The sequence below is a fragment of the Protopterus annectens genome, chromosome 2.part0 (assembly GCF_019279795.1).
Source record: "Protopterus annectens isolate FY-2018-M chromosome 2.part0, PAN1.0, whole genome shotgun sequence".
Taxonomy (NCBI): domain Eukaryota; kingdom Metazoa; phylum Chordata; order Ceratodontiformes; family Protopteridae; genus Protopterus; species Protopterus annectens.
In genome coordinates, this window is record NC_056728.1 from 1,820,830,027 (window position 1) to 1,820,858,009 (window position 27,983).

General features: G+C 41.9%; 1 protein-coding gene across 1 annotated transcript in view; it reads left to right on the forward strand.

The window, feature by feature from the left end:
- C9orf72 (C9orf72-SMCR8 complex subunit) overlaps window positions 1-21,641 on the forward strand; it is a 660,311-nt gene extending 638,670 nt beyond the window's left edge. The window contains exons 8-9 of the mRNA XM_044061855.1: window positions 20,836-20,945; window positions 21,058-21,641. Of these exons, the coding sequence (XP_043917790.1) occupies window positions 20,836-20,945; window positions 21,058-21,244 (297 nt within the window). The 3' untranslated portion in view covers window positions 21,245-21,641. The remainder of the gene's footprint in view (window positions 1-20,835; window positions 20,946-21,057) is intronic.
- The last annotated feature ends 6,342 nt before the right edge of the window (window positions 21,642-27,983 follow it).

Genomic DNA, 27,983 nt, shown 5'->3' on the forward strand with positions numbered 1-27,983 from the left:
ATTCCATGGCTTTGCGGATGTGACTCATTGGTATATCGGTATGATGGGCCTTTGATTTCTGTGGTTACTGTTAAAGCCACCTTTATGGAGTGGAATTCCTGCTGCAGTACACCAGATCTCTGGGACAAAGTCTGTAGCTAAACTTAAGACAGTTTAAGGAGTTGCTCTGCCAGGAGATTGCTTAGTACTTCTTTATTAAAGAAAACAGGTACATTGTCAGGCCCTGTTAAAGAAGTAGTTTTGGTTTTAGAGAGTATCCTGAGTACATGTTCCTTAGTAATTATGATGGGGGGTAAAGCATTTGGAGATTTGTGGGCTTTGAATAGAAGTCTGTGGAGTAAAATATGCAGTAAACGTGTTTGCTTGTACATTGGCAATGTCTGTTGGGTCAGTGTAGGTGATGTAATTTTGAATAAGCTCAGAGCAATGTTGGGCAGTGTTCCTTAATTTCCTAATGTAGCTAAAAGATTTATAAATGCCCTTTGTTTCAGATGATATTTTATGTTAATGGGTAGTTTTAGTAGACCTAATAGTATTTTTAATTTTCAGTAATGTTTCTTATTATGTGCTTGATATGAAGGGTTTTGGATTTGTTGTATAATTTAAGAAGTTTTTTTTTATTGTGACATTTATGCTGGGGGACTACTAAGGGGTTTGTTTTTGCATTTCCCATTTTATTGATCCGGTTGAGACTGATAACTGTTTTTTCATCTAAGGGAGTGTAAAATTCCATTGTGAAGCTACTAGCTGTGGCAGCTTTGGGGGCTGATGCTGTTTGTCATAAGTGGATTTTTGAAACTTCATCATAGAATTTGGTTAGTCCTTTGGAAATCCCTGAATTCTGACATATTAATTTCACCATTAAAATCTCTACAGCTCCTGATAGTCACTAGTTTACGGTTTGACTTGAGAGATACTAGAGAATAAATGGTGCAAAAAGTAGCCATATTGGTAAGGACCGGGTCAAGGATATGCCGTCTAGTGGGTTTAAGAATCTGCTTGAGAGAATTTTTTTTAAATCTAAGCACTTCTTGGCACATCCTACATCGGAGATGTAGGTGCTCCAGTTTATTGAAGGTAGTTAAAGTCTCCCAAAATAATGAAGTTTTTGTTATTAGGAAGTTTGAGTACATTTAGAAACTTTATATGATTTTGGAGGGACATAGAGAGTTCCTGTGATAGGCTGCAAGTTTATAGTAGATCCATGTTTGGTGTGATTTGAAGTTGTAAGAGGTCAAGTTTGTGAGTCTCTGGGAATTTATCTGGAAGTGATGTGGTCCTTAAATATAGAGGCACCACACTAGTTTCCATCAGGCCTGAGGACATGGTAAGCAAAAAAGCATTTCAGTAAATTGCATAACTTTGAATGTGTTCCAACCTCAGGAGAGCCTCAAGATGAGACAATACATTGGTATTGAGCAGAGCAACCTTACTGTGATTAAGTTTGGGATTTGAACTTTTAACCATGGTTTTCAAACAGTAGCTTTTTCTCCATATCTCTGCATTTTAACAGTGTCAAAAGAAGTTACCCCAAACTATGAGAATTTGTGTTTGGGAATAAATTTAATTATTGTTTTGAAGTGTTGCATCTTTCAAGCATTCCAGTCACCGATTCAGATCCATTTTCATTTGTTTTTTTCTCCCCCAGAGAATTTACAGGTATTTTTCTTTGCAGCACTGTTACAGTATTCCAATACTGATGGGTTACCCTGCAGCTGTAACCTGATGTCTGGCTGGCATACCAAAGCCCAAAACCTTGCTGATTGACCATACATCATGCATAGGCCCCCAGCCCATGAGCATGGGGGTACATAAGCAGACATATGGGTGTAGGAGCCCCAGATTATCTTGCTGACAGTCCAAATGCAGGATCTCCACACTTGTCTGTCTGAACACTCCATTTAGTTGCCTCTATAACTGCCTTGACTTATTCAGGTAAGTACCCCATTGGAGAGCCTTCTTGGTCTTGCCTTTTTATTTAAGATTTGTTCATTTCAGCAGAGAGAGTGAAGTGCGACTGTGATATGCATATCCATTATAAAGACTTTCACTCCCTGTGTCTATTTTGTTTAGGATGAGCACTGTTACAGAAATTGTAAAATCTGCCAATTGTTCATTCCAAAAAGCCTTCATACCAGAATTTCCTCTTACTTAGAGCCCTAATGTCTGAAGCACCTCACTCAAAGCAAGATGGCAGAACCCTCTGATTTGGACATCACACTTGCACCAAAAAGAAAGAAATCAAGGTGTGAGCCACTCCAGTGGCATAGAGGGATGAAGTGCTACTGCCTAGTTGACCCGGGTTTGATTAAGCAGCTCTGGCAACTGTTGGAGCAGCAGAGAGGGATGGGCGTTCATCACTGCTGCTTTGTTAAGTGAGGCATGGTCTAAAGAGACAAGCTGGAAGACCTGGTATGGACTTGGGGCACTGGTAGCCATGCTAGTAAAAATGATGTAAAAGAGTAAACCAAAGCCTGAGTCTTCAGCTGCCCAGTCTGATTCAGATGTTCTTGCTGAGATACAACAGGAATCCGCAGTTTATCAGATTCCTCCTCAGATGCCCATACCCTGCTGGAGGCCATGCGGTGCCTGCTTCCCACAGGTCCAACAGCTGAGCCTATCATGATGGTAAAGAAGGGGAAACCTAGCCTAAACCTCTTAGAGGGACCAGTGGGCATACCTCACATATTGGTTAGGCAAGGGGAGATACCGGACACCTTAACAGAGTTTCATCAGGGTTCTAGGACATTAAGCTTTGTCAGATATGACATTCTGCTGAAGAAAAAGATACAAAAAAAGCTTTTTTTTTCTCCCAATTGAATGTCCCAGGGAAAGGAATGCCTTGAATTTTCACAAGGCCTATATACAGCCGTTTTATCTTTAAAGACCCCTTCTTTCCTTGTCACTCCTTTGCTAGACCCTGTTTTCTGAAGAGGCAGCAAGACTTGTCTGAGGAGGAGGAGGAGTAATCTGATTACATTCAGGATTCGTTAGCATGCTCATCTCAGATTCAGTCCTCTGGACAACTTGCTTCTGATGATGAAAACACCTTGTCCCGTGATTCCCCCATAGAATAAATTTCTTTTCGGGAGACAATGACTAGGATGATGCAGTAGTTTGAATGGGAATTCAGGGAAGTCACTGACATACAGAAAATATGTGATTTGCTTGAAGTTATGGCTCCTAAACCCACACCTGTTCCACCTGTTTTGGAGGCTTTTCTAGATGCTTTTGCATCCTCCTCTTCCTTGCCAGATTCTCAGCTTCCAGCTCCCAAAAAAACCTGATAGGTTTTACAGTGTCACTGAAGATATGAAATGTCATTACCAAAACCCCATAGCAGACTCTTCCGTTTTATCTGTCTCCACTGATAAGCCCAGTAAGCTTGTACCTGCAGCTTGTGTTATCCCATCAGACAAAGAGAGTAGGACCATGGCAGAAGGGTCTACACCTGTGCTGCCTTGGCCTTTAGGGCCCTAAATTATAAAAACACATGACATAAATTCATTTAATTCATTCTAGGGGCTTTACATAAAGTTATGGGTAATTGAGTATTCCAGTCATATAAGGCGCATGTGTCCATGCTTAGTCAGGCTACCCATCTAGCCAGGCATTCATTAAATGCAGTTATGATTCTTCAGAGGCTTCCTCTACAGCTGCTGCCACTCATTCTGTTATCCACAGATTTATCTGGCTTTGCTTTCAGTCACTCCCTGAGGATATCAAAGCCAAGCTTCTGGATTTCTCCCTTCATAGGGAATTTTGTCTGGCCCCTACTGCAGCTAAACTTTTCAAAACTGTACAGAAGAAAGGAAAGCAATGCCTTATTTCAAACAAATTTTTACTCGCATCTCTTCCTATCATGAGAGTCATCTTTCTAAGTCTGTTTCCTTTGTATATAGGGAGCAGAAGCCCACCCACCCTACCTGGATGACCTTCCTATTCAGGCCTCCTCCTAGGGCACTCTTTGCCTGTATTTCAGCTTCACTGTCACTTTTGAAAGACTAGGTTTCACTCTCAATCTTAATGTGTTCTCTGACTCCATCCCTGGATCTATTCTTCTTAGGTTGCAGACTGACTGCCCTCTTGATGACAGCCTTCCTCTCTTAGGAGAAAGCACTATCGCTGTCCAACATACTTCCAGTCTTTGCTTCCTGTGGACTCCACATCAGCAAGGGAAATCCTAAGAGCTCTGGGTTACATGGCAGCCACAATGCCCATGTTGCCATTTGCCAAGCTACATGTGAGAAAGATCCAGTGGTACTTGAAGTCCCTTTGTCTCAGCAGTGTCCCCACAGGGGGGCCTCTACCCCTGATTCCAAAGGGTATCATGTAGATTCAGAGGGACACACCAAAAATGTTGCTAGTGACTCCCTTCTGGCCCAGGTAGCATTGGTTCTTCTTTGTCCATCTAGTCAGGGGTCATTACAACAAATTACCCCAGAAAGGGGGCATACACAAAAAGAGGGCTATCTTACCCATCCTGAACTGCATGCTGTCAACTTCTATATTTAGATGATAGAATCGTAATCCCTTTCAGGCACCAGTTTTCTGAGGACATGCTTCAGGGGGCGAGAAAACCTACCACTAGAAAATCGTACATCTCCAAGTGGAAAAGATTTTCAGTCTGGTGTCTCAAAAAGAATGAGGACCCCTTTTAGGTGGGTATGCCTGTTTTATCTTACAGGTGTGAATTGCTTAAAAAAAGGCTAGCCAATTCCTCCATCAAGGCACAGTTGTCTGCTGTTTTGTTTGAGGTTAAGCAGATTTAAAAGGCATCTGTCACTTGAACCCACCTAGGAGGCTATTTTGCCTCCATGGGATTCTAACTTTGTTTTGGAAAACCTTACGCTGCCAACTTTCGAAGCAGTAGCCTCCACCTCATTAAAATTCTGTACCTGGAAAACAGTTCTTCTGGTTGTTCTTAACTTCTTTCAAGTTTCCAAGCTACAAGCCCTAATGGGCATCCTTCCTTATCTTTGATAAGGATAGGGTTTCCATTCGGGCTAACCTCTCTTTTGTGCCTAAAGTAGTAAATAAACTGTCACTCAGCCAGGCTATCCTTTTGCCTATTTTCTTTTCTAACCCATGGAACAGGGATGAAAGACTCTTGCATTCCCTGGATGTGCACAGACAGTTATGATTCTACTTAGACAAAAGAAAAGCTTTCAGGAAAACCAGCCAGCACTTTGTCTTCTTCCAAGAGGGTAAGTTGGGTAATCTGTTTCCAAACAGACCAATCTCCAACCGGATCTCTAATTCCATTTCCTTCTGTTACACACTCAACAGCAAATCCCATTTCATAGGTAGGTACTGGGCTATCTGCCCAAAGGCATATATTAGTCCAGCCATGTTGTGCGGTATTTGCCGCCCCTTTGGTTAGTTCCCTAGGCCCTTGATCTAGCAGCTAGTACCCTTGGCCCCTATCTAGTAGAGCTGTTGGTATGATTCCTGGTGTGAACTTTCTATTACCCATCCACTCGTCAAGGTTCCTCTTGAAGAGTGATAGTGAGGGGCTCTGTCTTATGTAGATCGGGACCTTGTTCCATAGCAAGGGAAGTCTTTGCGAAAGGAATCTATCCCTCCAGCATGTTCTATTCACTGTTGTGCTGAGGTTTATATCCCTAGAGCATGTAGCTCAAGTGGATTTGGTTTTGCCAAGATGGAGCATGTTCAACAGTTTTGGGTTGGACATGGCTGTGTATGTTAGACAGAGATCGCCTCTGAGAAGGCAGTATGCAACAGAGAACAGCCTTAGTTTTTTCAATCGTGCTGCATAGGGCAAGTGTTTGAGGCCAGTAATCCTCTTAGTGAGGTACCTCTGTGGTCTCTCCATCTGCTGGAGATGCCTATCCAGGTACATTCCAATTGGTGTATTGTACTCTATAATGGGTCTGATGAGGGAAGAGTAGAGGGGCACCACTACATCCTTAGATGTTGATGCGAACCCTTTTGTGATCAGATGGGTCACATAGAAGGATTTTCTAACCACCTTGGCAACATGGTTATCAAAGGAAAGCTGACTATCTACTTGGGTCCCTAGATCCCTTATTACTACTTCAGATTTCAGGGGGTTACCTACTATGTGGTAGTTCACGGGTACTCTGTTTGTTCCAAAGGGGATTACTACGCATTTTTTAGCATTTAGCTTGAGACCATGGCTCTGACACCATGCATCAGTCTCATTAAGGCCCTTCTGGAGGATATCCATGTCGGCCGGAGACTCTATTATAGCACCCAGCTTGCAGTCGTCCGCAAACTTGGTCAGCCACAGCCCTTCAGTGCTTGCCTGTACTTCTGAGAAGTATATGCCAAATAGGAGGGGCCCCAGGACAGAGCCCTGAGGCACACCGCTCGTTACTGGTCTGGATTCGGACATAGATCCCGCTACTCTTACTTTGTGGGATCTGTCTGAGAGCCAGTTTGCGATCCATCTTGTGACGTAAGGGTTTATGCCCAGGTTGGTGAGTTTATCAATAATACCCGAATGGGGAATGGTATCAAATGTTTTAGCAAGGTCAAGGTAAGCCGTGTGTATAGCCTGAGTAACCGTCTCAAAGAAGTCCACCAGGTTCAGGAAGCATGATCTGCTCTTGACGAAGCCGAACTGTGTGGGGTCAAGTGTTTGGAGGTTCCCAATCTGTCCATTTATGAGTTCCATAATGATTCGCTCCATTGCCTTACAGATCAGACTGGTCAGGCTTATTGGTCGGTAGTTCCCAGGGTTGGTTGTGGGCCCACCCTTGTGAGTGGAACCACCGTTGTTGTGCGCCATTCTATGGGCACATATCCTGTCGAGAGGCTGAGACTGAACAGGGTATTCAGATGTGGGGTTAATTCATTTTGGAGCTCGTGTATTACACAGTCCGGGACACCATCTGGTCCCATGGAGGCAGTGTTTTTAGCTTTAGATTGAGCCTTATTAACCAACGTATCAGTAATAATTGGAGTTACACAATCCCCTGGAATAGTAATAGGCCCTGTAGGTGGTGAGGGGGGGGGGATTTGCACTGAACCTGTCAGCCAAGATGTTGGCAATGTCAGTGGGGTCAGTGTATTTTGTTCCATTTTGTACTAGCTCAGAACAGACCTGAGCATTGCCATTTAGTTTTTTTACGTAACCATAGAAGGCCTTACGGTTATCCTTGGCAACTTTCTTTTCGAAAATGGCTTTAGTTCACTTGATGAGGGCCCTCAATTTCTTAATAAAGCTCATCAGGGAAGATTTTTCTACTTGAGATTTGGCCTTTTTTTGTATAAGTCTCCTCCTTTTATTGTATAGTTTGCTTATGGCCGGGGTCCACCAGACTGGTTTCTTCTTGCTTGAGGAAGGAGTCTTGGTTTTATTTGGGATAGCTCAGTCCATGCAATCCTGAAGATGTATATAAAGTGCCGTGGTGTAGGATTCTGCATCCTGGATATCATTATCCTTCTGCAAAGGAATAGTAAAGCTTTCCACTTCTGACGCAAGTAGTTTGAAGTTTGCTTTGGAAAGGTTTTTTACGATGGTTTCTTTGACAGGGAGGTGGAGGGGTGAGGATGTCTAGGATTATCAGTTTGTGGTCTGATCTGACCAGAGAGGGAGTGATAACTGGTGTGGTACAATGGGCGCCCATATTTGTGATGACTAAATCCAATATGTTGTCCCCTCTAGTGGGAGAACATACCAGTTGTTCAAGGACATTTGAATTTGTAAATTCTGTGAACCGCTGGGCATAGGAGTTAGAACTTTGGTAGTTCGCCCAGTCTATACCAGGGTAGTTGAAATCACCCAAAATTATGGTGTTGGGTAGGACCTTTATATTTTCCAATGCCTCAAGGAATGCTGAGTGAGCATCTTGGGACATGGTGGGCGATCTATAACAGGCTACGACATGAAATGTGGTTTTGCCTGCTGATAGTTGCGCATGGATGATCTCTGGGGCATCATGCTGCGCCACTAACCTGGAGATGTGTGTATCCTTGATGAATATGGATACACCTCCACCCTTTGTACTGCGATCTGGTAACTGAGGCCGGAAGGCATGATATGAATTGTAACCTGGTAGTGCTGGGGTGCTCTCTGGAGCCTTGAACCAGGTTTCCGTCACTGCACAAACATCGATTTTCTCAGTACTGAGGAGTGCCTCGAGTGCATGTATTTTGAGGTTGAGACTTCTGGCATTGAGTAGCATTACCCTTAGTTTTTGGTTACCTGTGCTGGTTACGGTGGTTGGTTTGTCCTTTGAGCCTTGCCTAAAAAAGGCACTATGGGGACGGCAAGAGCCTTGGCCGGTATTCGAAAGCCTAGGGGTGACAGGTGAAAACCATCTCTGGCGAAACAGCGAGGCTTGTCTATCATGTCATCCCAGGCAGACAGACACTGGATCCCCTTAGAATGACACCAGAAGATTAGCCAGTTGTTGAAATTGATCATTTTATCTTTGTATTGTGGTATCATTCTAGGTGAAGGTAGTATGCTACTCAAGGTCAGGGTCATACCAGCTTGGGCTACATGATCAGAGAGCTCCTCAATGTCTCTCTTCATGTAGTCCAGGGAGGCACGTCTTAGATCATTCACACCAACATTTACAATGACAGCGTCATACTTGTACTTGTTCTGGAGTGACCTAAGTGCCTGTGTTATGCAGTGGATCCTAGCACCCGACAGGCAGCTGACAGTAACCTTCTCCTTGTTCAGCCTGGTGAGTGGAACATCTGTGTGCCTTACTATAGAGTCTCCTATTACTAGCATGTTGGGTATGGTGTTTTGCCTTAGGGGCTGTCGTGAGGCACACTGCTGAGGTGAATTATGCGTTTTCTGGCTTGTGTTTGGAGGTGCAGGTTGCTTGCTTCACTACTCTGGAGGGCACTGTTTCTTTTTCAGATTGGTACCTAGTGCCTCCGAATATGTTTTTGTGTATTTATGTGTATGTTTTGCCGGTGCTTGTTTTGTAGATCCATGTGTGACTGGTGGTGTGATGCTAGTGTGTCTCATCTCCTCTTGACTGTCTGTTACAGTCATGGGTTGAGAGCGCTTAGTCTCCAGTCTGGCTGTGTATTTGCATCTCTCACAATTGTTTGTGTCTAGAGGTAAGAGGAGAGGGTTGTTTGTATACATGAGGCAGTTGTGACATTGCCTCAGGATGCCCAATTCCACTAGATGAACTGGAGAGTACACCTGAAGCTGACCTCTGGACATGCTTGGAAAAGTAAATTTCACTTGTCTTGCGGGCAATCGAGGGTCTTATGCTGTATTATAATAGTGCTGTCTAGGAGATTTGGAAAATAATAGTGCTGTCTAGGAGATTTGGACAAGTGCTGATTTGGGTTATGCAAGTGCTGCAATAAGAGCAGTTGATCTGAAGCACTTGAGTTGAGGCTTGCCTAGTTCTAAGGGAAAATTTGCAGCGTAGACTTTGTGGAGCCAGGAATAGTATACCCCAGCTAACCGGTGCTGCCCAACCCTGCTCTGTGCGCAAGACCGCGCATTAAGAGCGAGAGATCAAAGAGTTTGGAATTGACCCAAAATGGCCAATAAAACTACAGTTTCTAAGCAGTAACCACTCCTACAGGGACAGGCAGGCTGCTCAGTGTTAACCACTGCCACTGGTGAACACAGAGACTTCCCTTTAGCCCAAGTAAGCACTGGCCTCCAAGAAACTTACAAACAGTTCAGAACAGCAACTCTGTAACTGAACTTTCTTTTAAATTATAGAAAGTGGGAAAATAGCAAGATTGTTTTGTTTTTTTGTTTTTGTTTAAGGATAGCAGAGACACACAAGTAGCAAACTAGTCAGAACAGTGCAATAAATGACCCCAACATGTGTGTGCTTAGGTCAGAGGCAGGTAAAATGCAATTTTAAGAAAAAAACAATTTTAAATTAAGTGCAACACAAAAAATGCAATAAATAGGCTCTAGGTATTTTCTAAATACTGCTTCTAACACAGATATCAACTTTTGCAAGCAAGAAAATACCGAAAAGTAGGCGGCAATGCAGTTTTTCTAAGAAATAAATCAGAAGAAAATACTTAAAATCTCAAAAGTGGCTCCTTTCTTCTCTCAGCGTTTTCTCCTCTTGGTAGGTGCTTGAGCAACAACTATCAAGCCTGCAGTCACCAATGCAGTCTCCTCATCTTCAAAGGTCTTGACTAAAGGTCTGTTCTAGAGGTGGACACCTGGTCAACAGTTCACATATTTACTAGGCAAGTACCGAGTGTATGCATTCTCCAGGTATAGAACCTCTTTTGCTAGATCTGTCCTCCTTATGATTGGTAGACAGCTCCCTTCTTTCCAACCTGTCCGCCATTAACATCCTCTAGGTTTGGGGGGGGGGGGGTCATCCATCAGTACTGGAATACAGCAACAATTACCCAAGGAAGGACATAGTACAGTTGTACAAGTACTTGCCATACCAGTAGATGTCCTACAAATCACTGTTAACAGTATTGCATCCCTTCCTTCCTTCCCCCTGTCTTGTTTTTTGCTGCCTTTCTGCAGATAGTCTGAGGATCTTACACCCATATGTCTGCTTATGTATCCCTATGCCTGCTGGCTGCGATCGTACATTGGCTGTACCGTGCATCAGGAAGGTTTTGGCTTTAGTTCACCAACCGGACTTAAGGTTACCTTGGCAGGATAACCCATCAGTATTGGAGTACTGTAACAGTGATCAGTGAGGACATCTGTTGCTATGTTAAGTTCTTGTACAACTGTATTTTCACAGCTCCTTTCCTAAGCCTCTGCAATTCTCTCTCTCTCCCCCCTCTCTTCTTTCGTTATAGATATTGTATTCTGCTTTGATATTATTATCTTTCGGGTGTTTCTCAGTTGTCATTCCTTTTTCTTGACATTTGTTCCTATTTTGTCAGTTTGTGATCTAAGGTAGGACTTTTAAAAAAAATCTAAATTCAGTCACAAAATTGTGCCCCAAGACAAACATTCTGCTTGTGTGTACTACTAATGACATTTGTAAATCATTTGCACCAACAGCCATTAGTATTGCTTAGGTCTGGACAAGGCTGTATATCACTCCAAATGGAGCTTCACATTCAGGCACTACTGCTGGATTGTCTACCTCATCCTCAAGGGTCAAGCCATAGTGTTAGCAAGGATTCCCCTAGCCGTGAGGAAAAAAGAAAAAAAAAAAACTACATGCTTAGACATTCCTCTGTGAGTTTCCAAGTTAAAACTCCTAAGACTGAAGAAAAATGGACTTTAACATATTCACTGGCTAGTGTTTTATAACTCCTAGGTTCATAGGAGGTTACTAAGCTAATGGCCCTAGAGCCCTTACAAGCCTAGCCATGTAACACCCATGTTCTGTAATTGACCACTTAGATGGTTCCCTAATTGAACATTGTTAGATGGTTTGATTGTTTGCAGAATGAATCTATGATCAGTACCAGCTGCCCCTGTCCATGAGGGACGTAGGTGCCATCCCAGGGGTGGATTTACGTTCTCCCATCCAGTTGTCCAGGTTGCACTTAAATAGGGTCATTGAGGAGCTCTGCTTAACATGATTTGTGAGTTTATTCCAGAGTAATGTCAGTCTCTGGGGAGTATATCTCTCTCCTGCATGTTTTGTTTAAGTCATAGGTTAGATTGAGATCTCTAGTGTTGGCTGCAAGTGTCCTGTAAAACCAGTTAAAAGTGTTAATGCGACTTCTGTCAGATTCAGTGATATGTAGATTTATTGGATGTCCTTCAAGGATGCATCTGCAGTCCTAACATATGGGTTGTCCTGCCTCAGGCAGCCCTTCGGTCGGCCGGATTCCAAAGTCTGGGTCTGGCCTCGGCTGATGTTGCACTTCACCCGACGTCATAGCTGCTGTCAATTGGGTATAAAGGCATCAGCCGACGCCATTTTCCTCCATCTTTCTTGCCACGCGGTGCCCGAAGCAGAAGCTGTTCGCAAGTGCCGGTTGGTCAGATCCAGAGATTTCTACTACCGAAGACTTCTAAAAAGCTAAGTACCCCGTTGGGGACTCTTTCTTGCCTCAGCCGATGTCAGAAAAAGTAAATAATTGTTTAACTTGTGGGAAACAAATACCTCATAAGGATTTCCACTCTTACTGCCTTCCTTGCTTAGGCCCAGACCACGACGTAGCAGCTTGTCTAGCCTGGGCTTCCTTCAACCGACGGACACTTAGACGTCGGTCGGAGTTTGCGGAGGAGTTTTTTGGTCCCGCTTTTGCTTACAAAATGCCGTCGGACACTCTGACTTCACAATTAGCTAAAAAGCGTAAGGAAAAGGACCGACACTCGCGGTCCACGGTTTCGGCCGAAACCACGGTTAAGCCAACCGTGAGTGTCTCGGTTTCGGCTGAAACCGAGTCCTCGGTTCTTCCTTCGGCTGAAAGCATACCTCCGACAGCCGAGGCCTCACACAGCATGGCTGAATCTGCTACTGAAATTTCTCCTGCTGTAGCAGGCACCCAGGATTTATCAGATACTATTCCTTTAGACATATCTACTCCTGCACGTGGAGCTGCTAGGCCCCCTGCATCCATGTCTATCAAGGCTTTTTCTAGGGCTAAAGCAGCTAAATCTTCTAAGGCCTTGCCTGCTAAAACCCCCTCACACAGGCCTAGCTCTAGTTCCCAAATGCTCAGCCTGGCAGAGGATCTCATTTCTTTGATCAGGGAATCCCAACCTCACCCTGACAGGGCCTCTCATCCCCCTCCCGAGAAGAGGCCTAGAGCAGAGCCCCCTGAGCCAGTTTCTACAGATTATACCTCTGATGATTCAGAAAACTCAAATCCTCCAGAAGGCCCTTATTCTCCATATGAGGACTCTGACGCAGAAGACTCCATTCCTTCTGCCTCTCCTCCTGAGGAATTTTCTTTTGGGGAAACCTTGCATGCTATGAGAGAGCAATTTCAATGGCAGGGCCAGGATTTTTCAGATTCTAGGAAAAGGCTAAGGACCTTTTTACATTTGCCACAGCATAGGCCTTTAGCCATTCCTCCAGTACTAACAGTTGTGGATGATGCATTTAATGATGCTTGTACTGCCCCTGACTCTCTTCCCCCGGCCCCTGCTAAGCCCGACAGATACTACAGGGTCCCGGACACACATTTTCACTTGTATAAGGCTCCTATTGCAGATCTGAAACTATTTCACAGGGCCCCAAAGCTGTAGCAACTGCCTCTGCCAAAAACCCCCTCCCCTCTGAAAGAGAATCTAGAGCATTAGAGAGATGGGGTAAAAAAGTTTATACTTCTGCTACTCTTTCGGCTAGGGCCTTAAACTGTCAATTCCACATGATTCAGTATCAGGAATTTTTGTTAGATCAGCTAAATAAAAAACTATCCTCTCCTGAACCTATAGACCGTAAGTCCCTTCAGGATTTGGTACATAACACTCAGCAGGTCAGTAATCATTCCTTAAAATGCGGCTATGATGCACTGGAGGCTTCCTTTAGATCAGCTATGACTGGTACAGTGATCAGAAGGCATGCATGGTTAAAAGAGCAATCCTTACCAGACCATGTAAAGTCAAAGCTCCTAGATGCTCCCATGGAGAAACACAGTTTGTTTGGCTCCCCTGCACAGCAAGTGTTAAAGAAGGTGGAAGAAAAAGCAAAATCTGTCCAAACAGTCAAGGATTTCTTACAGGTCCAGCCTCCGAGGTTTAGTAGAAATTGGCCTTCGAAGAATTGGTCCTTTCCAGACACCACCAGAGCACAGAGAGGCAGAAATAGGCGCCCAAGAGGCAGAGGTCAATCCAGAGGTGCCTACAGGGGACGTCAGTGGCAGCCTAACAACCAGAGAAGTACTGCCACAGATCCAGCTACTACCACTTCCACAGGGCAGTCACAGTGACTTTGCTCTGATACCGCCTACCAGGGAACAACTGGAAGCACCCTTAGGCGGAAAGCTAGCCTTATTTTCAGCAAAATGGCATTACATTACAGGAGACAAATGGATTTTACAGACAATAGACAAAGGTTACAGGTTTCACTTCCATACTCTACCAAGGAAGAGAGGAATGCCAAACCTACCACCAAACCAAAAAACAAACGCTCTAGGACAAATCAACCACTTACTAAGGATGAGAGCTATAGAAAAGGTACCGTCTATGGAACAAGGACAAGGATTTTATTCCAGACTTTTCCTGGTGCCAAGAAAAGAAAACCAATGGAGACCTATTCTCGACCTGTCCGCTCTGAACACATATCTCATTGTTCCAAAATTCAAAATGCTGACCCTACAGCAACTTCTTCCCATGCTGGGCAAGGAGTCTTGGCTGGTGACTCTAGATCTCAAGGAGGCATACCTGCACGTCCCTATACGACCAGATTGCAGAAGATACCTCAGATTTCTTGCAGGATCAGAGCATTATCAATTCTCAGCATTGCCCTTTGGCTTATCTACTGCGCCCAGAGTATTCACGAAATGCCTGGCATCAGTAATTGCTCATTGCAGGCTTCAGGGAATTCAAATTTATCCATACCTGGACAACTGCCTGATACAAGCGGACAACAAGATCAAATTAACAAAAGATTTGGAAAAGGTTATTCACCTATTGCAAGCCCTGGGATACACAGTCAACATAAAAAAGTCAAGGCTGATACCATCCCAAAGGATAACATTCTTGGGTGCAGAACTGGACACATCAAATCAAATGGCATTTCTCACAGCAGAAAAGCAAAAGCAACTACCACTCTATTTCATGGCATTAACAACGAGAACCAGCTTACAGCAAGGAAAGTCCTGCAAGCCCTGGGTTACATGGCATCCTGCATAATATTGATTCCACATGCCAGACTACATATGAGGAAGTTGCAATGGTACCTAAGGAATTTATGGTCTCAGCACAAGCACAGCCTAGAAACCCAAATTCCAATAATTCCATGCCTGAAGCAAGAATTCCTGTGGTGGGCTCAGGCCTGTCAGTTGAACAAAGGACTGCCTTTCCACAGCCCTCACCCAAGCCAGACTATTACCACGGACGCCTCAGACCTCGGTTGGGGGGCGCACATGGTAGACAAGTGTATACAAGGCCTATGGACACAAGACCAGCTGAACCTACACATAAATCAAAAAGATGCTGGCAGTGAAACAGGCAATTCAGACATTCAGACCGTTTCTTCAACAAGGCCATTTGCTGATAAGGACGGACAACACCACAGTTATGTGGTATATCAACAAGCAGGAGGCACACATTCATATCCTCTATGCCGGATGGCAATGGACCTGTGGAATGTGGCCCTGAACCTCAACATTCAGCTCCAGGCCATATTTGTGCCAGGAAAAGAAAATATACTAGCAGACACCTTAAGCAGAACTACCACGGATGCCCACGAATGGATGCTGCATCCAGACATCTTCAAATCCATTACAAAGAAATGGGGGCTACCAGAAATAGACCTGTTCGCATCCCCACACAACCACCAATTGAGAAAATTCTGCACAAGGACATACCACCCACTTGCTTGGAAGGTGGACTCCCTATCCTTCAGTTGGGAAAACCTAACAGCATATGCATTCCCACGTCTTCCTTTGATGCACAAAGTGCTACTGAAGATCAAAGAAGATCACCCAAGGATCATCCTGATAGCTCCAGACTGGCCGAGGCAGCATTGGTACCCGCTACTGAGGAGTATGTCTCGGGTACACGCATGGCCTCTACCTCTAGTTCCTTTACTGCTAACACAGAACAACTTCAAGATCCTGCATCCAAACTTGAAAACACTGCAGCTAGCTGCTTGGAATCTTACATAAAACAAAATAACCCAGATTTATCTCAGAAGGTTAAAGACATTATCCTGGAGGCTCGCAGACCCTCCACAAGGAAAACTTATTCAGCAAAATGGAAAAGATACCTCATTTGGAGTGCAGCAAAGGAGAAAATGTATCATTGGCAAACATAGCTAACATCCTGGAATATTTAGCAGAACTTTTCCACAATGGCCTGTCTTACTCCTCCATTAAGATTCATGCATCAGCAATTTCAGCAGAATACAACATGGATCCTCCAGTCTTCTCTCATCCTCTACTCAGGCAGTTTCTAAGAGGAATTAAAAATGTAAAGCCTCCAAGGAAGCCACCTTTGCCTACATGGGACCTGAACTTTGTGCTAGAAAAGTTAACACTTCCCCCTTTTGAACCAGCAGCAACAGCAGAATTACAGTTCTTATCTTGGAAAACTGCTTTCCTGCTTGCAATCACTTCAGCAAGAAGGGTTTCTGAACTACAGGCATTAATGGCAGTACAGCCCTTCCTTATCTTCCATCAGGATAGAGTGTCCTTGAGAACAAACCCTACTTTTATGCCAAAGGTGGTCTCCAGGGTATCATTGAACCAAGCAATCCACCTACCAACATTCTTCCCCAACCCACAGAACAGGGGGGAAAGACTACTGCATACCTTGGATGTGCACAGGCAATTGCGCTACTACCTGGACAGAACCAAGAACAATAGAAAAACTGACCAGCTTCTGGTAGCATATGCAACAGGAATGGAAGGAAAAGCAATTTCAAAACAGACAATCTCAAAATGGATAGGAAATTGCATTAGATTTTGTTACTCTTTTCATGGAAAGACAACTCCAGAAAACATCAGACCTCACTCCACAAGGGCTACAGCCACTACTACAGCTTTCTTACGAGGAGTGGCTACCAAAGACATTTTAGAGGCTGCTACTTGGAGCTCCGTGCATACATTTGCCAAGCATTATAATCTACCTTTATACTCCAGATCCCGAGCAGGTTTTGCCACTGCTGTTTTGCAAGGGATCTTAACTACACCATAATCTTCTTAGTGCCTCCTCCCCCAGTTTGGCTATGGTATTCTACCCATATGTTAGGACTGCAGATGCATCCTTGAAGGACATAGTACAGTTTTGTACCTACCATAAATGTAGATGTCCGAAAGGTATGCATCTGCAGTCAGGATTACCCACCCTCCTTCCCCTCTGTGGTACTCCTAGGGTATTTGCCCATCTTGTAGCTGGCTGGGGGAAAGGGACCGTAGAAGCTACTAATTATTCCAAAGAGATTCTCCTCCCAGTTCTTTCTCATTTCAAAATGAATAATCTGTTTACAGCCTAGTCTGGATCTCTGTGGCTTAATCAGCATGTCCAACACCTTTTTCCATGTGTTGATTGTACGGCATCATGCCTTGTAGCATCAGGCATTTGGATGGTGTCACTGGATTTGATGTATATTTTCTGGCACATCTGCATCTGGAGGGTCCATACAGGAGATTTCCAGTTTGTTTTTGAAGGGCATTCATTCCATTGCAAATTGTTGCCACTTGGGATTTGTTTAAAGCATACACTGTTTGCAGAGGTGTTGCTTTTGTGGCTAAAGCCTTACAAGAGATTGGAAAAGCTGCTGTACGTTCTGCCTAGAAAACTGGCTGCTGTTAGCACCTTCCAGGGACTGTCTAGAACTGTCTGTTCATTGAATGCCGAAATAGTTGTAGTCCATGTATGATGGCAGTAAAACAGTAGTACTCTCTCATTTTATCTCAGAAGGAGATGTTTGGCTAATCAGCAACTGCAGTATTATTGGCACTAATTTTGAGAGAACTAAAGTACCAAACTACCATGGCATTGAATTCTATACAGAATGCAAAAAAAATTTTTTTCAGAAGGTAAGCCCGTCAGAAACGCCAAACCTCTGCATCTCTAAATATACAAACTGTAAGACTCCACAACAGTGGGGTTAAGGAGCACCTCCATTATCCCCACTTTTGCACAGTTTTGCTGTTTACAGAGCACAGGTTTCAACAAAACAAGCAGTCAACTAACAGTCAATGTATATTGTATCAAAATCCAAATGAACAAACTGCTCACTGGATTGTCTTCATAAATGAAGAGATGGATCCTATACATTGCTGGTTCTTTCTTATAGAAAGGGTCCAGAAAAACTACTTGGACAGACAAGGTGAGGGCACAGTGCAGGGTCCAAGCCTTAACTGCTTGATAGCTACCAGTCTTCATGTTAGTTTGCACACCTCAGAATGTAGGTGCTGAAACTATATGTCGGCAGTTGCTGAAGTGCTACCATATCTTGAGAATCTTTTCCTAGTGTCAGACTTCTGTCACTGGGCCTTGGAGTGGTAAATAATCCCTACAAGTCTTAGTGGACCTTGCAGTCTTGCAGCAGAGTATGTCATGTATTCTTATGATAGATTCTGTTGTATGGCTTGTGGGGCTCTCCTCAGCTTGCACATGACACAAAGGTTATGGTTTACATGTAAATGCAGTAGCACATCAGCCATTTAGAGTTGTATGCAGTTTTCCTGGTCTTGAAGGCCTTGGAATCAAAGTTTTTCTGAAGCTCCTCCTCATTCACTTACCCTGCCCCATTGCATTGTGTTCCTACAAGTAAGGGGACATGTAATCATATTCCACATGCAGAGAGGTGGCGAAGAGTACCATAGATATAGGCATCACTCATCATTTTACATCCCAGATGTAATGAATAAGCTGGTAGACTCTGAGCCATGTATCTATCCTTTTCCTGGATGTATTGGTACAGAAGCCCTGTCTAGTTTGGATGTTTCAGAAATGGGCAGATGACAAATCAGTCTATTGTAGCCCTCCACCTAATCTGCTGTGTGCAGCCAGGTGAAGAGGAGGTGGCAGTGTTCTTGTACATTTCCCACCACTTCCCATATTCCCACACCTTATCACATCATGACAATAAAGACTTGAGCTCATTTTTGTTTTCCTGTGGTGGCTGAAAACTCTGTAGCTTTGAGATTTCAGGTCCCTTTTACTAAATGAAAGCACCCCAAGTCCTGGCCAAACATGTTTCCACAGTTAGTGACAGCACAATCTCACACGAATAGTTGCCATTGCAGAGTCTCTGACCCCACTGCATCTTCTATGTGGTTTATCACAGGTGATTGTGTTTGTGAGGAAGCCTTTCATTCAACAGGCTTACTCCTGCAGCTTTTATCATTTTCCATGTAGGTGTAACAACTGTACCGTGTTCCTACTTAGGTAATCTGTAGGTTATCTTGATGCATCTCGGGCACATGTATGATTTGGCTTTCACTTATTCAACTGAAAAAAGGTGCATGTGTCAGCAAATTTTCTCATCATGACCTTGTAGAAAGCAGGGTTATGTCCAGCAACAGAGACGGATTCATCTCTGTCTAAATTTGAATAAACTCACCCCAGTGTTGGCAATGAGTTTCATGACTGGTGTGGGCTTTTGCCCAATACCATGAAGAACCAGCTGGCTTGACACTGAAGTTTTTTTAAAAAAACATTTCTGGTGGCTATCACGTCTACCCTAACAATCTCAGAGCTGCAGATCCTCATGTGTAGGAAACCCTATTTGGTGTTTCCCAAAGGATTAGGGGACCCTTATGACTAACCCATGTCTTCTTCTAAAAATAATTAAATTATTTACTTGTTTTCGTTTGGTGCAGAAAAAGTATTTTATACAGTGCAAGTATATTTACAGGTCTTATCTTACATGAAGTAGATGCTTGAGTTTATGAAGGCCAGACAAATTTGACCCTTTGCTTTGTGGAGAGAAGGATTCACGATTGCTAAAAACTTTCTAAGTAGATTGCTAGATGCATGATCTTTCACCATTGAACAACTAGCATCCCTTTGCAAAATGTGGTTAAATGTCATCCTCCTACAGGTGCTGCTGCTTTCACTATTTACTTAAAAACATATCTATTGCATACATTTGCTGTTTAGCCACTTAGTCATCAGTGCATGTCATTGCTGGCTAGCTTTGATACCTGTGGACTTCAGGACACAGCTTTCCAAATGTTTTTCCTTGGCCTGTCCTCTAGTTCATTTCATTGTATGACTTCATGGCATATGCCAACATAGAGAGAGCATACCTACAGCTTGAAATCATCTGTGAAAAATACTGTGCTGCAATTGGTGGGAAATGGACGTAGTCATAGACTAAGTGATACTGCAAGAACCAATACCTTGTGTAACATTATTTGAGGTTATTTGTATGTTTTCTTATAATTTGTGTAAATCCCAATAGCCTTCTCAAATGATTTATGTACTTAATTGGTTAGATGCCATGTATGATTTAGGATCTTTATCTTTAAGAGAGGAAATGGAGCTTTTGAAATGTTCATTTGTTGAATGGGCTTTGCACTATTGCAGTCTTTAAGGAAATGATGCCTTACCCAGGGTTTGTAGGTGTAGACGTACAGTGTGAGTTGCCTGCTGCTGCTACAACATTGCTGTTAGGAGCACCACTTTCAGGGACCTGAAGATAAGCAAATCTAGCCAAGATAAAGCTTGAGAATCCGAAGTATTGTTTTTCTTAGGGTCCAGATTCCACAAACCATTCCTTGAGTAATGACAGAAGGATGTATGGTAGACTGTATACAAGAAGAGAGGTGATCTGTCTCTCAAAACTTGTCAGTGACTCTCTTTTGGTATCTGTGGTGAAAATAAGTCATATTATGCAGGCGTACAGAAATAAGGTTAGTGACCCCTTCAGTCTGAATCCCAGAATTACTGTTTTGGGTAGCTTGTCCAGCTTTCTGCAAGCCTGCAGATTAGCTCTCAAATAAATCTGGGACAAATCTTAGCAGAATGTAGGACAAACCCAGAAATAATCAGCAACACTTTTTAAAATATTGGTACTATTAACTTGAAATGTTGACGGAAAAAGAGAGTGAGAATTAATATACATCTTCTGCAACTCTAATTCTCATTATTAACTGTAATTTCACCACATTTTCTCCAAAAGTAAACAGATTTACGAGGGATTAAGCAGGGCAGTTAAAATTTGAGTAAATCAGTGACATCCTTGAAAATTAATTACAAAAAAAAGTTTTTGATATTGTAGTTCACCTGACATTTTGTGGGTCATTAGTATGGTAACTTGTTAAATATGTTTTTTTCAGATTTTTCTGCTGAAAACTGGTTTGTCTCTAAGAAACACCTTTCTTGCACAGTTTTTGCTAATCCTTCACAGAAAAGCCCTCACGCTGATCAAGTACATTGAAGATGATACGTATGTGTAAAATCATTTATGATTCCTAATTAAGTTATGTAATCTTAATTCAGAAATATTAGCTTTTTTAGTTCCGGGAAATAATATATATTTTTTTCTTTGTAAACTGCAGGCAAAAGGGGAAAAGACCATTAAAATCACTTCGCAGTTTAAAAACAGATCTGGACTTGACAGCAGAGGGCGATCTCAGCATAATAATGGCTTTAGCTGAAAAACTAAAACCAGGACTGCACTCCTTTATATTTGGAAGGTCTTTCTATACCAGCGTACAAGAAAGAGATGTGCTAATGGTATTTTAAAGCTTCAGAAATCAGCTAATTTCAGTTTTTTAGACATTAAAATGCCCTTTATTTTTGATTGAAGACATGCATTTTAATGTATATAAAAGGTTATAACAGAAATAGTGTGGCACTTCATCTGTTTGTGAAAAAAAAAAAGAAATGTCTTGAGCTTCTGTGTATGTTTTTAATGAAAGCTTTCTGAAATAAGCTTTCTGAAATTCATCCTTGTATGTTTCACTGTTATCAAAAAGTTCATATGGTTATGTGCACTTTACTGAAGTAGTTTATATTGTTTAAAGTTGTTTCATTGCTTACTGTCAAATTATATGCTGTACATCAGTTTATATTTTTATTTTATAGTTTGTTACTAATTACTGCTGGATCACCAACATAAAATAATAAAACGAAAACCTTACATACTTGATGTTTTTTTAAAACAAACCATCTTTATTACCTTCCAGATGGAATTGCTCAAGGCTCATAAAGTTCAGAAACAATTCTGTAAATTTTTTTACGCAAAGATTTTAAGTAGGGCGCACACTCTTTGAATCTTGTCACCAGCCTCATGTATAAGTAACTGTGTGTATTAGGGTGTTAGAATTTATCCTCTTACTTTAGTTATAATTTTTAACTATTATAATATTAAATTCCATTCTTCAGTCTATTCGTAAACAAGCCATTAGCAAGAGGCATTCCTCCTGTTCCTTCACCTTCCCATCCTATATTACATAGTTAAGCAGTCTTCCTTTATTCATAATCTGCAGCAGATTTCACCTTTGCCTTGTCTAAGCTGTATATTTACTTTTCATGATTTCATGTCTTTATGTACCTTATCGTTTAATAATTTTTATTAACTCGCATATAATACTACATTACAGGCATGCACTCTGTTATCCAATTTAACTGGAATTGCATCCCCTTGGTTATTTTATACCACTTCATATCATATAACCTTACACTGGTGCTTCCATTTCCAGTTTCCTATGTACCTTCTGTCGTCTGCCATCAACCCAGCTCCTGTCATGTTTCCAGTGATAGCTTAACCTGAAATCAACTACCTTGTCTACTCTGTTGCTAAACCCTAAATACAGCAAGCATTCCACTTCCATGCTTATAACCTTGTACCATCATAGGTAGGCATGCTATGTAATCAAAAATCTGTGATTGTTACTTAATCTTTATGAATATTTTGTCTCAGCTTTACCTTCTCTTATGTAACGTGAATGCATTCCATATTTTCCATAGTTTGTGATGCCCCCACCCTCAAGAAGCACTCTTGTCAAACATCTTCTAAAAACAGTCACTCATTTTAACAAGATGGTTTCCAGTCGATAACTACGTGCCTATCGCTGCTCCTAATACCAATTAGATATCTATCCATTTAAACAAACATCGGTTGTTAAAAGCAGCTCAAAATCTAAAATAATGGCCTAAAATTTAGCGTCCATTGTTTAAGCTTTAATATTTAACAACTACAACCTTTAATTTGCTACTAATGCAACTTAACTTGATATGAGTGACTTCAGCCGCGTGTTGCTGGCCTTCTACTTGTATCGGAATTCGAGCTGGAAAGAAAAGAAACATTGCAAAATGTCAAACCAGTATGAGCAAATGGATGGACAAACATCCAAAACAAAACTATCCCAAATTACATCTCCAGAAAAGGACATTACTTCCAAGGGACAGAAAACTACCTGCCTACCAAACCGCAACAGGACACTATAAAGCCGGCCTTAAGAACTAAACAGGAACAACGGTATACTCTCGAGGACCTGAAGTTAGCCCACCAATCTTTACAATCTGAAATACAAACTTTTTCTTCTAAATTAGTATCATTTGGCAATACCTTGGATCAAATAGTGCTGTGTTTAGAACAAAACGAGGCTAGACTACTAGTCAATGAAACAAAGATTGAAGAAATACATAAGAACTTACAAGTGACTAATGTAACTGTGAATGAAATTCAACATAAAATAATTGATCTGTAGGCTAGAAGCCGCAGAAACATTTTAGTTCGTGGTGTCCCTGAAAAATTTGATCAAGCTCAACTGCTTGAATATTAAAAGAAATTTTAGATATCCTCTTAGAACAAAAAGATGTCACCTGTGAAATCGCTATAGAAAGAGCACATCACTCCCTTTGCAAATCACAAACCATTGACACACCACACCAGATATATGCTAGAATTCTAAATACTTTGCATGTCTAAGCAATTATTGCAGCTGCTAACAAAAAAAAAAAAAAAAAAAAGCATTGTCTGGAGAAGTCATAAAATTTCAATAACACAAGACCTCCCGCTACAAATAAAACAACAAAGACCATCTCTATCTCACTTTTTGTGCCTATCTGATTAACAAAAAAATACGCTTTCAAATGAAATATCCTGCTAAACTGATCTTTCACCGCAATCATAAATATCAAGCTTTTAACCCTGAGAAGGCCAGATCTGCCTTTTTAAGAGCATTTAACAAATTCCCGACAAAAATGAGGATTAACATAACACGGCGATCTCCATTTATGTTCTGTAAAAACCTACCACATGAAAAATCTTTGTAACAGTATTCATTATATTAACTAAATCTGCATCTTTATAATTGAAATACCTTTTTCTTCTTGCCGTCGTGGAGTTCCATTGACTCCGGAAGTCCCAGGAAGCAGCTGCCTCAGAGGATCTACGTATTTCTCTCTTTTTTTCTTTACTGAGTTCACACAACTACTCGTAAAAGGGGATAGAGACGTATTCACTTCCGGCTCTGCCGCTCGACGATATGCAGCCTATAAAAAACATCATCTTAAAAGAACATGTGGAATATGATGAGGAAAAATGATCTGCAGTCAATTTCAAAAAGCCTCAGAAGAGTTGTAAAGTACTTCATTTTAATTTTGAAATACTTGATGAGTCTGAAGATATCTGCCAGTGGAACTTGAGGTGTTTTGTGTTGCAGGTACTACGTTGATTGTGCGGATTCCCTCCACAACCAGCATAATTAATTACATGACTCCAATGACTTAAAAACTCACAAGTTACTGAGTTAATTGTTTGTCTAAGAATCGTAACTCTTTGAGAAGTAATACGACAGCTGGAAGTTTGCCATCACAGCGATCACTGTCTCTGATAGGTAGTACCCTTGAAGTAAGAATAAAAAAGTAAGAGAGGGGCATAGTCCCCTCATGATGAGTGCAGCTGAGTTGGTCTCCCTGTTAAAATGATTGTCTCATATTTTCTTATAACTTGACGAGCTCAATTACATGTTTTACAAGAATAGGAGTACCTAAGCTTCTATTAATGAGCTGTTATGATCGTGCTAATGTGATGTGAGCTTTAATGAGTCCAGAAGACGCCTTGAATCACTATATTCTTAGGCTGATTCCCATGTTCCTAGGACAAAACTGGCTAACGAAAATATAAGTTAGTGGCTAACCAGTTTGCTTAGAATGAAAAACATCCCAGTCTGGGGAAGGGGACAGCAATGTACCCAGAGAGTTATGATGACCTGGAGTTCTATGACTTTAGCTATTTTGATAGTACTTTTAACCAACACAAAGCTTAACCACCTCTTTTCTAGCATAGCATTATGGGGGAAATTTAAGTCTTTGCTCCTAAACAGGTCTTTTATTATCATCATTTACTGGTGCTATAGCAGTCTTTCAGCAGCTTATAGCTACAAAACATGCTTACACTTAGGCATAGATCTGAGCAGGACGCCCACTGCTACATCTCAGTCATTTACCTGGTGGTGTATTCCCAGGGGATACTAAGGTCAAGCCAATAGCCACTTATTTCTCCATCTCTGAACTTACCACTTCATATCTGGGCTACCTCATGAACCCAGATATCCATCAACATAAGCTGATGCCCCTGTTATACAGCACTGAGCAAAATATTGAAAGCTAAACTCTGTTATTCCTTTACCATAACTTGCTGTAACTTGCCAGTATATATAGATTCATAGGTAGGTACTAGGCTATTGGCCCAAGGGCCTACGTAAGCCTAGCCAACAAGGTTCCCTGGCTTACGCCACCCAAGAAAGTTATTTTCCTGTGCCACTGTAGAGCAGAGACACAAAAGTGATCCCCGGGGTGTATTTCCTATTTCCCATCCACTCATCAAGATTTTTCTTGAAGAGTGCTAATAAAGAACTTTGCTTGACATAGATGGGTAGTCTGTTCCAGAGTATGGGAAGTTTCTGGGACAGGAATCTATTTTTCCAGCATGTCCTGTTTATTGTGGTGACAAGGTTTAGGTCCCTAGAGCTTGTTGCTCAGAGGGATTGTTATTTCTTTAGGTGTAGCATGTTCAACAGCTCTGGGTTTGACATAGCTTTATATGTTAGGCAGAGATAACCTTGGAGTAGGCGATATGCTACAGAGTAAAGCTGGAGTTTTTTGAGACGGTCAGTGTAGGGCATTTGTTTGAGGCCAGTAATCCTCTTTGTGAGGTACTTCTGTGGCCTTTCCAGCTGCTGCAGACGTCTTGTGAGGTACATTCCAAAAGGGGCATGGTACTCTATATAATGGGTCTAATGAGTGTCGAGTAGAGGGGAACAATTACCTCTTTTTTTCCTGGATGAGAGCCCTTTTATGATGAGGTGTGCCACGTAGAAAGACTTCCTGACTGCTATGGTGATGTGACTGTCAAAGGAGAGACTACTGTCCACCTGGGTCCCAAGGTCTCTTATCACATATTCGGTGTTAAGTAGATTGCTGCCTGTGTGGTAGTTCATGGGTACAGAGTTTTTACCAAAGGGGATGACGCTGCATTTTTTGGCATTGAGCTTGAGGCCATGGCTCTGACACCAGGCATCTGTCTCAGCGAGGCCCTTCTTTAGGATGTCCACATCATTTGGGGACTTGACTATGGCTCCTAGTTTGCAGTCATTTGCAAACTTCATTAGCCAGAGACCTTCTGTGTTAGCCTGTACTTCAGAGAAGTAGATACCAAACAGGATAGGTCCCAGGACTGAACCCTGTGGTACTCCACTTGTCATTGGTTTGAGGTCAGATTTGGAGTTGCAACATTTACAGTGTGGGTTCTGTCAGTGAGCCAGTTGGCAACCCATCTTGTGATGTAGGGATTTATACCTAGTTTAGTGAGTTTATCTATAATTCCAGAATGGGGGATGGTGTCGAAAGCCTTGGCGAGGTCAAGATAGGCTGTGTGAACCACCTTACCCTCATCTACGGCTTTGGTGACTGCCTCAAAGAAGTTGATCAGGTTCAGGAGGCATGAAATGTCTTTCACAAACCTGAACTGGGTTGGATCCACAGTTTGGAGGTTACCAATGTCTTTGTTTACGAGTTCTGTGATGATAAGTTACATGGCCCTGCAGACCAGGCTCGTCAGACTAATAGGGCGATAGTTGCCAGGATCAGTGGTGGCTCCCCCTTTGTGGAGTGGGATAACTGTTGCTGTGCACCATTCAGTGGGCACAAAGCCTGATGTGAGGCTATTATTGAACATGGTGCTTAGGTGGGGAGCCAGTTCGTTCTGAAGTTCGTGTAAAATGCAGCCTGAGATGTTGTCCTGTCCCATGGATGCTGTGTTTTTGGCTTTAGAAAGTGTAGCTTTTACCTGCGTAGTTATTACAGGGACTCTGCATTCTTACTGTATAGATATGGGCCGTTTAGGGGGTGGGGGGGGTTAGCACTGAACCTATCTGCAAGGATGTTGGCAATATCAGTTGGTTCAGTAAATGTGATCAGTAGATCTGTGTCTCTTTTAAGGATATGTATCATTAGTTGCGAAGTAAGAAACTTAGTTGCATTAAGTAATGAAAACTAGTTTTAATTATATATTTTTTAGCCTTTTTATTTGTATATTGCACTCACTTTGATGCCGTTTTAAATTAAACTGTTTCAGAAAATTTTGAATCGCTTATTTTATTTTGTTTACTAAACACAAGCTTTTTACTCTCTAATACATAGGTATTAGTTCATACTACACCTTTGTAAACTTGCTAGGTTTTCACTTTGAGTACCTTTTGGCTACTAGTGTGTGAGCTAGAAAAGCTATTTTAAATGTAAGTACTGTAAGTGATACGATCCACATTGGGGTTAATATTGGTGCAAGAGAAACAGTGATCTTCAGAATTTTTTTTTTCATGCTGTATTAGATGAAAACAGGTGTTACAGCTTCTGGACATGGTTAACCTGATGCTGTATTAGATGAAAACAGATGTTACAGCTTCTGAACATGGTTAACCTGATTTATGTTTGTCCTCACTAGGCAGCAACACCATAAAAAGAATCTGAATCATTATACATGCATGATAATTTAAGAATGGGAAAGAATATTGGGACTGAACAAGAAGTAACTTGTAGCTGTAAGTTTCTTTTGAAATTGTAATGAAAATCTCTTTGCCTGCAAATATGAGAACAGAAAGAAGAGACTAGATATGGGATGCATGACCCAGTATCTTTCAGAATCCTGTGTGCCTATGAATTTGTGATTTATGTATGCAGAAGTTCTATAATGTTACTAGCATTATTAATAAGTGAATTTGTACCAGCATTTATTAAAGTTCCACATCTTACAATAATCTATTTTTATAGTAATGTCAAAAAGGGTAGTGTTCATTGCATGTAATTTACTCTTTCACTGGGAACTGCTTTACCCTTACTCCTTTAAATGTCAAATCTAACTCGTATAATGTTTTTATTGACATACTAAAAAATGTTGCTTAAAGTGTTGATGCTTAGCTTTTCATATTTTATTGTTCGACTATGCAATTTAGAATAATATAGCTTGTAAATTAGA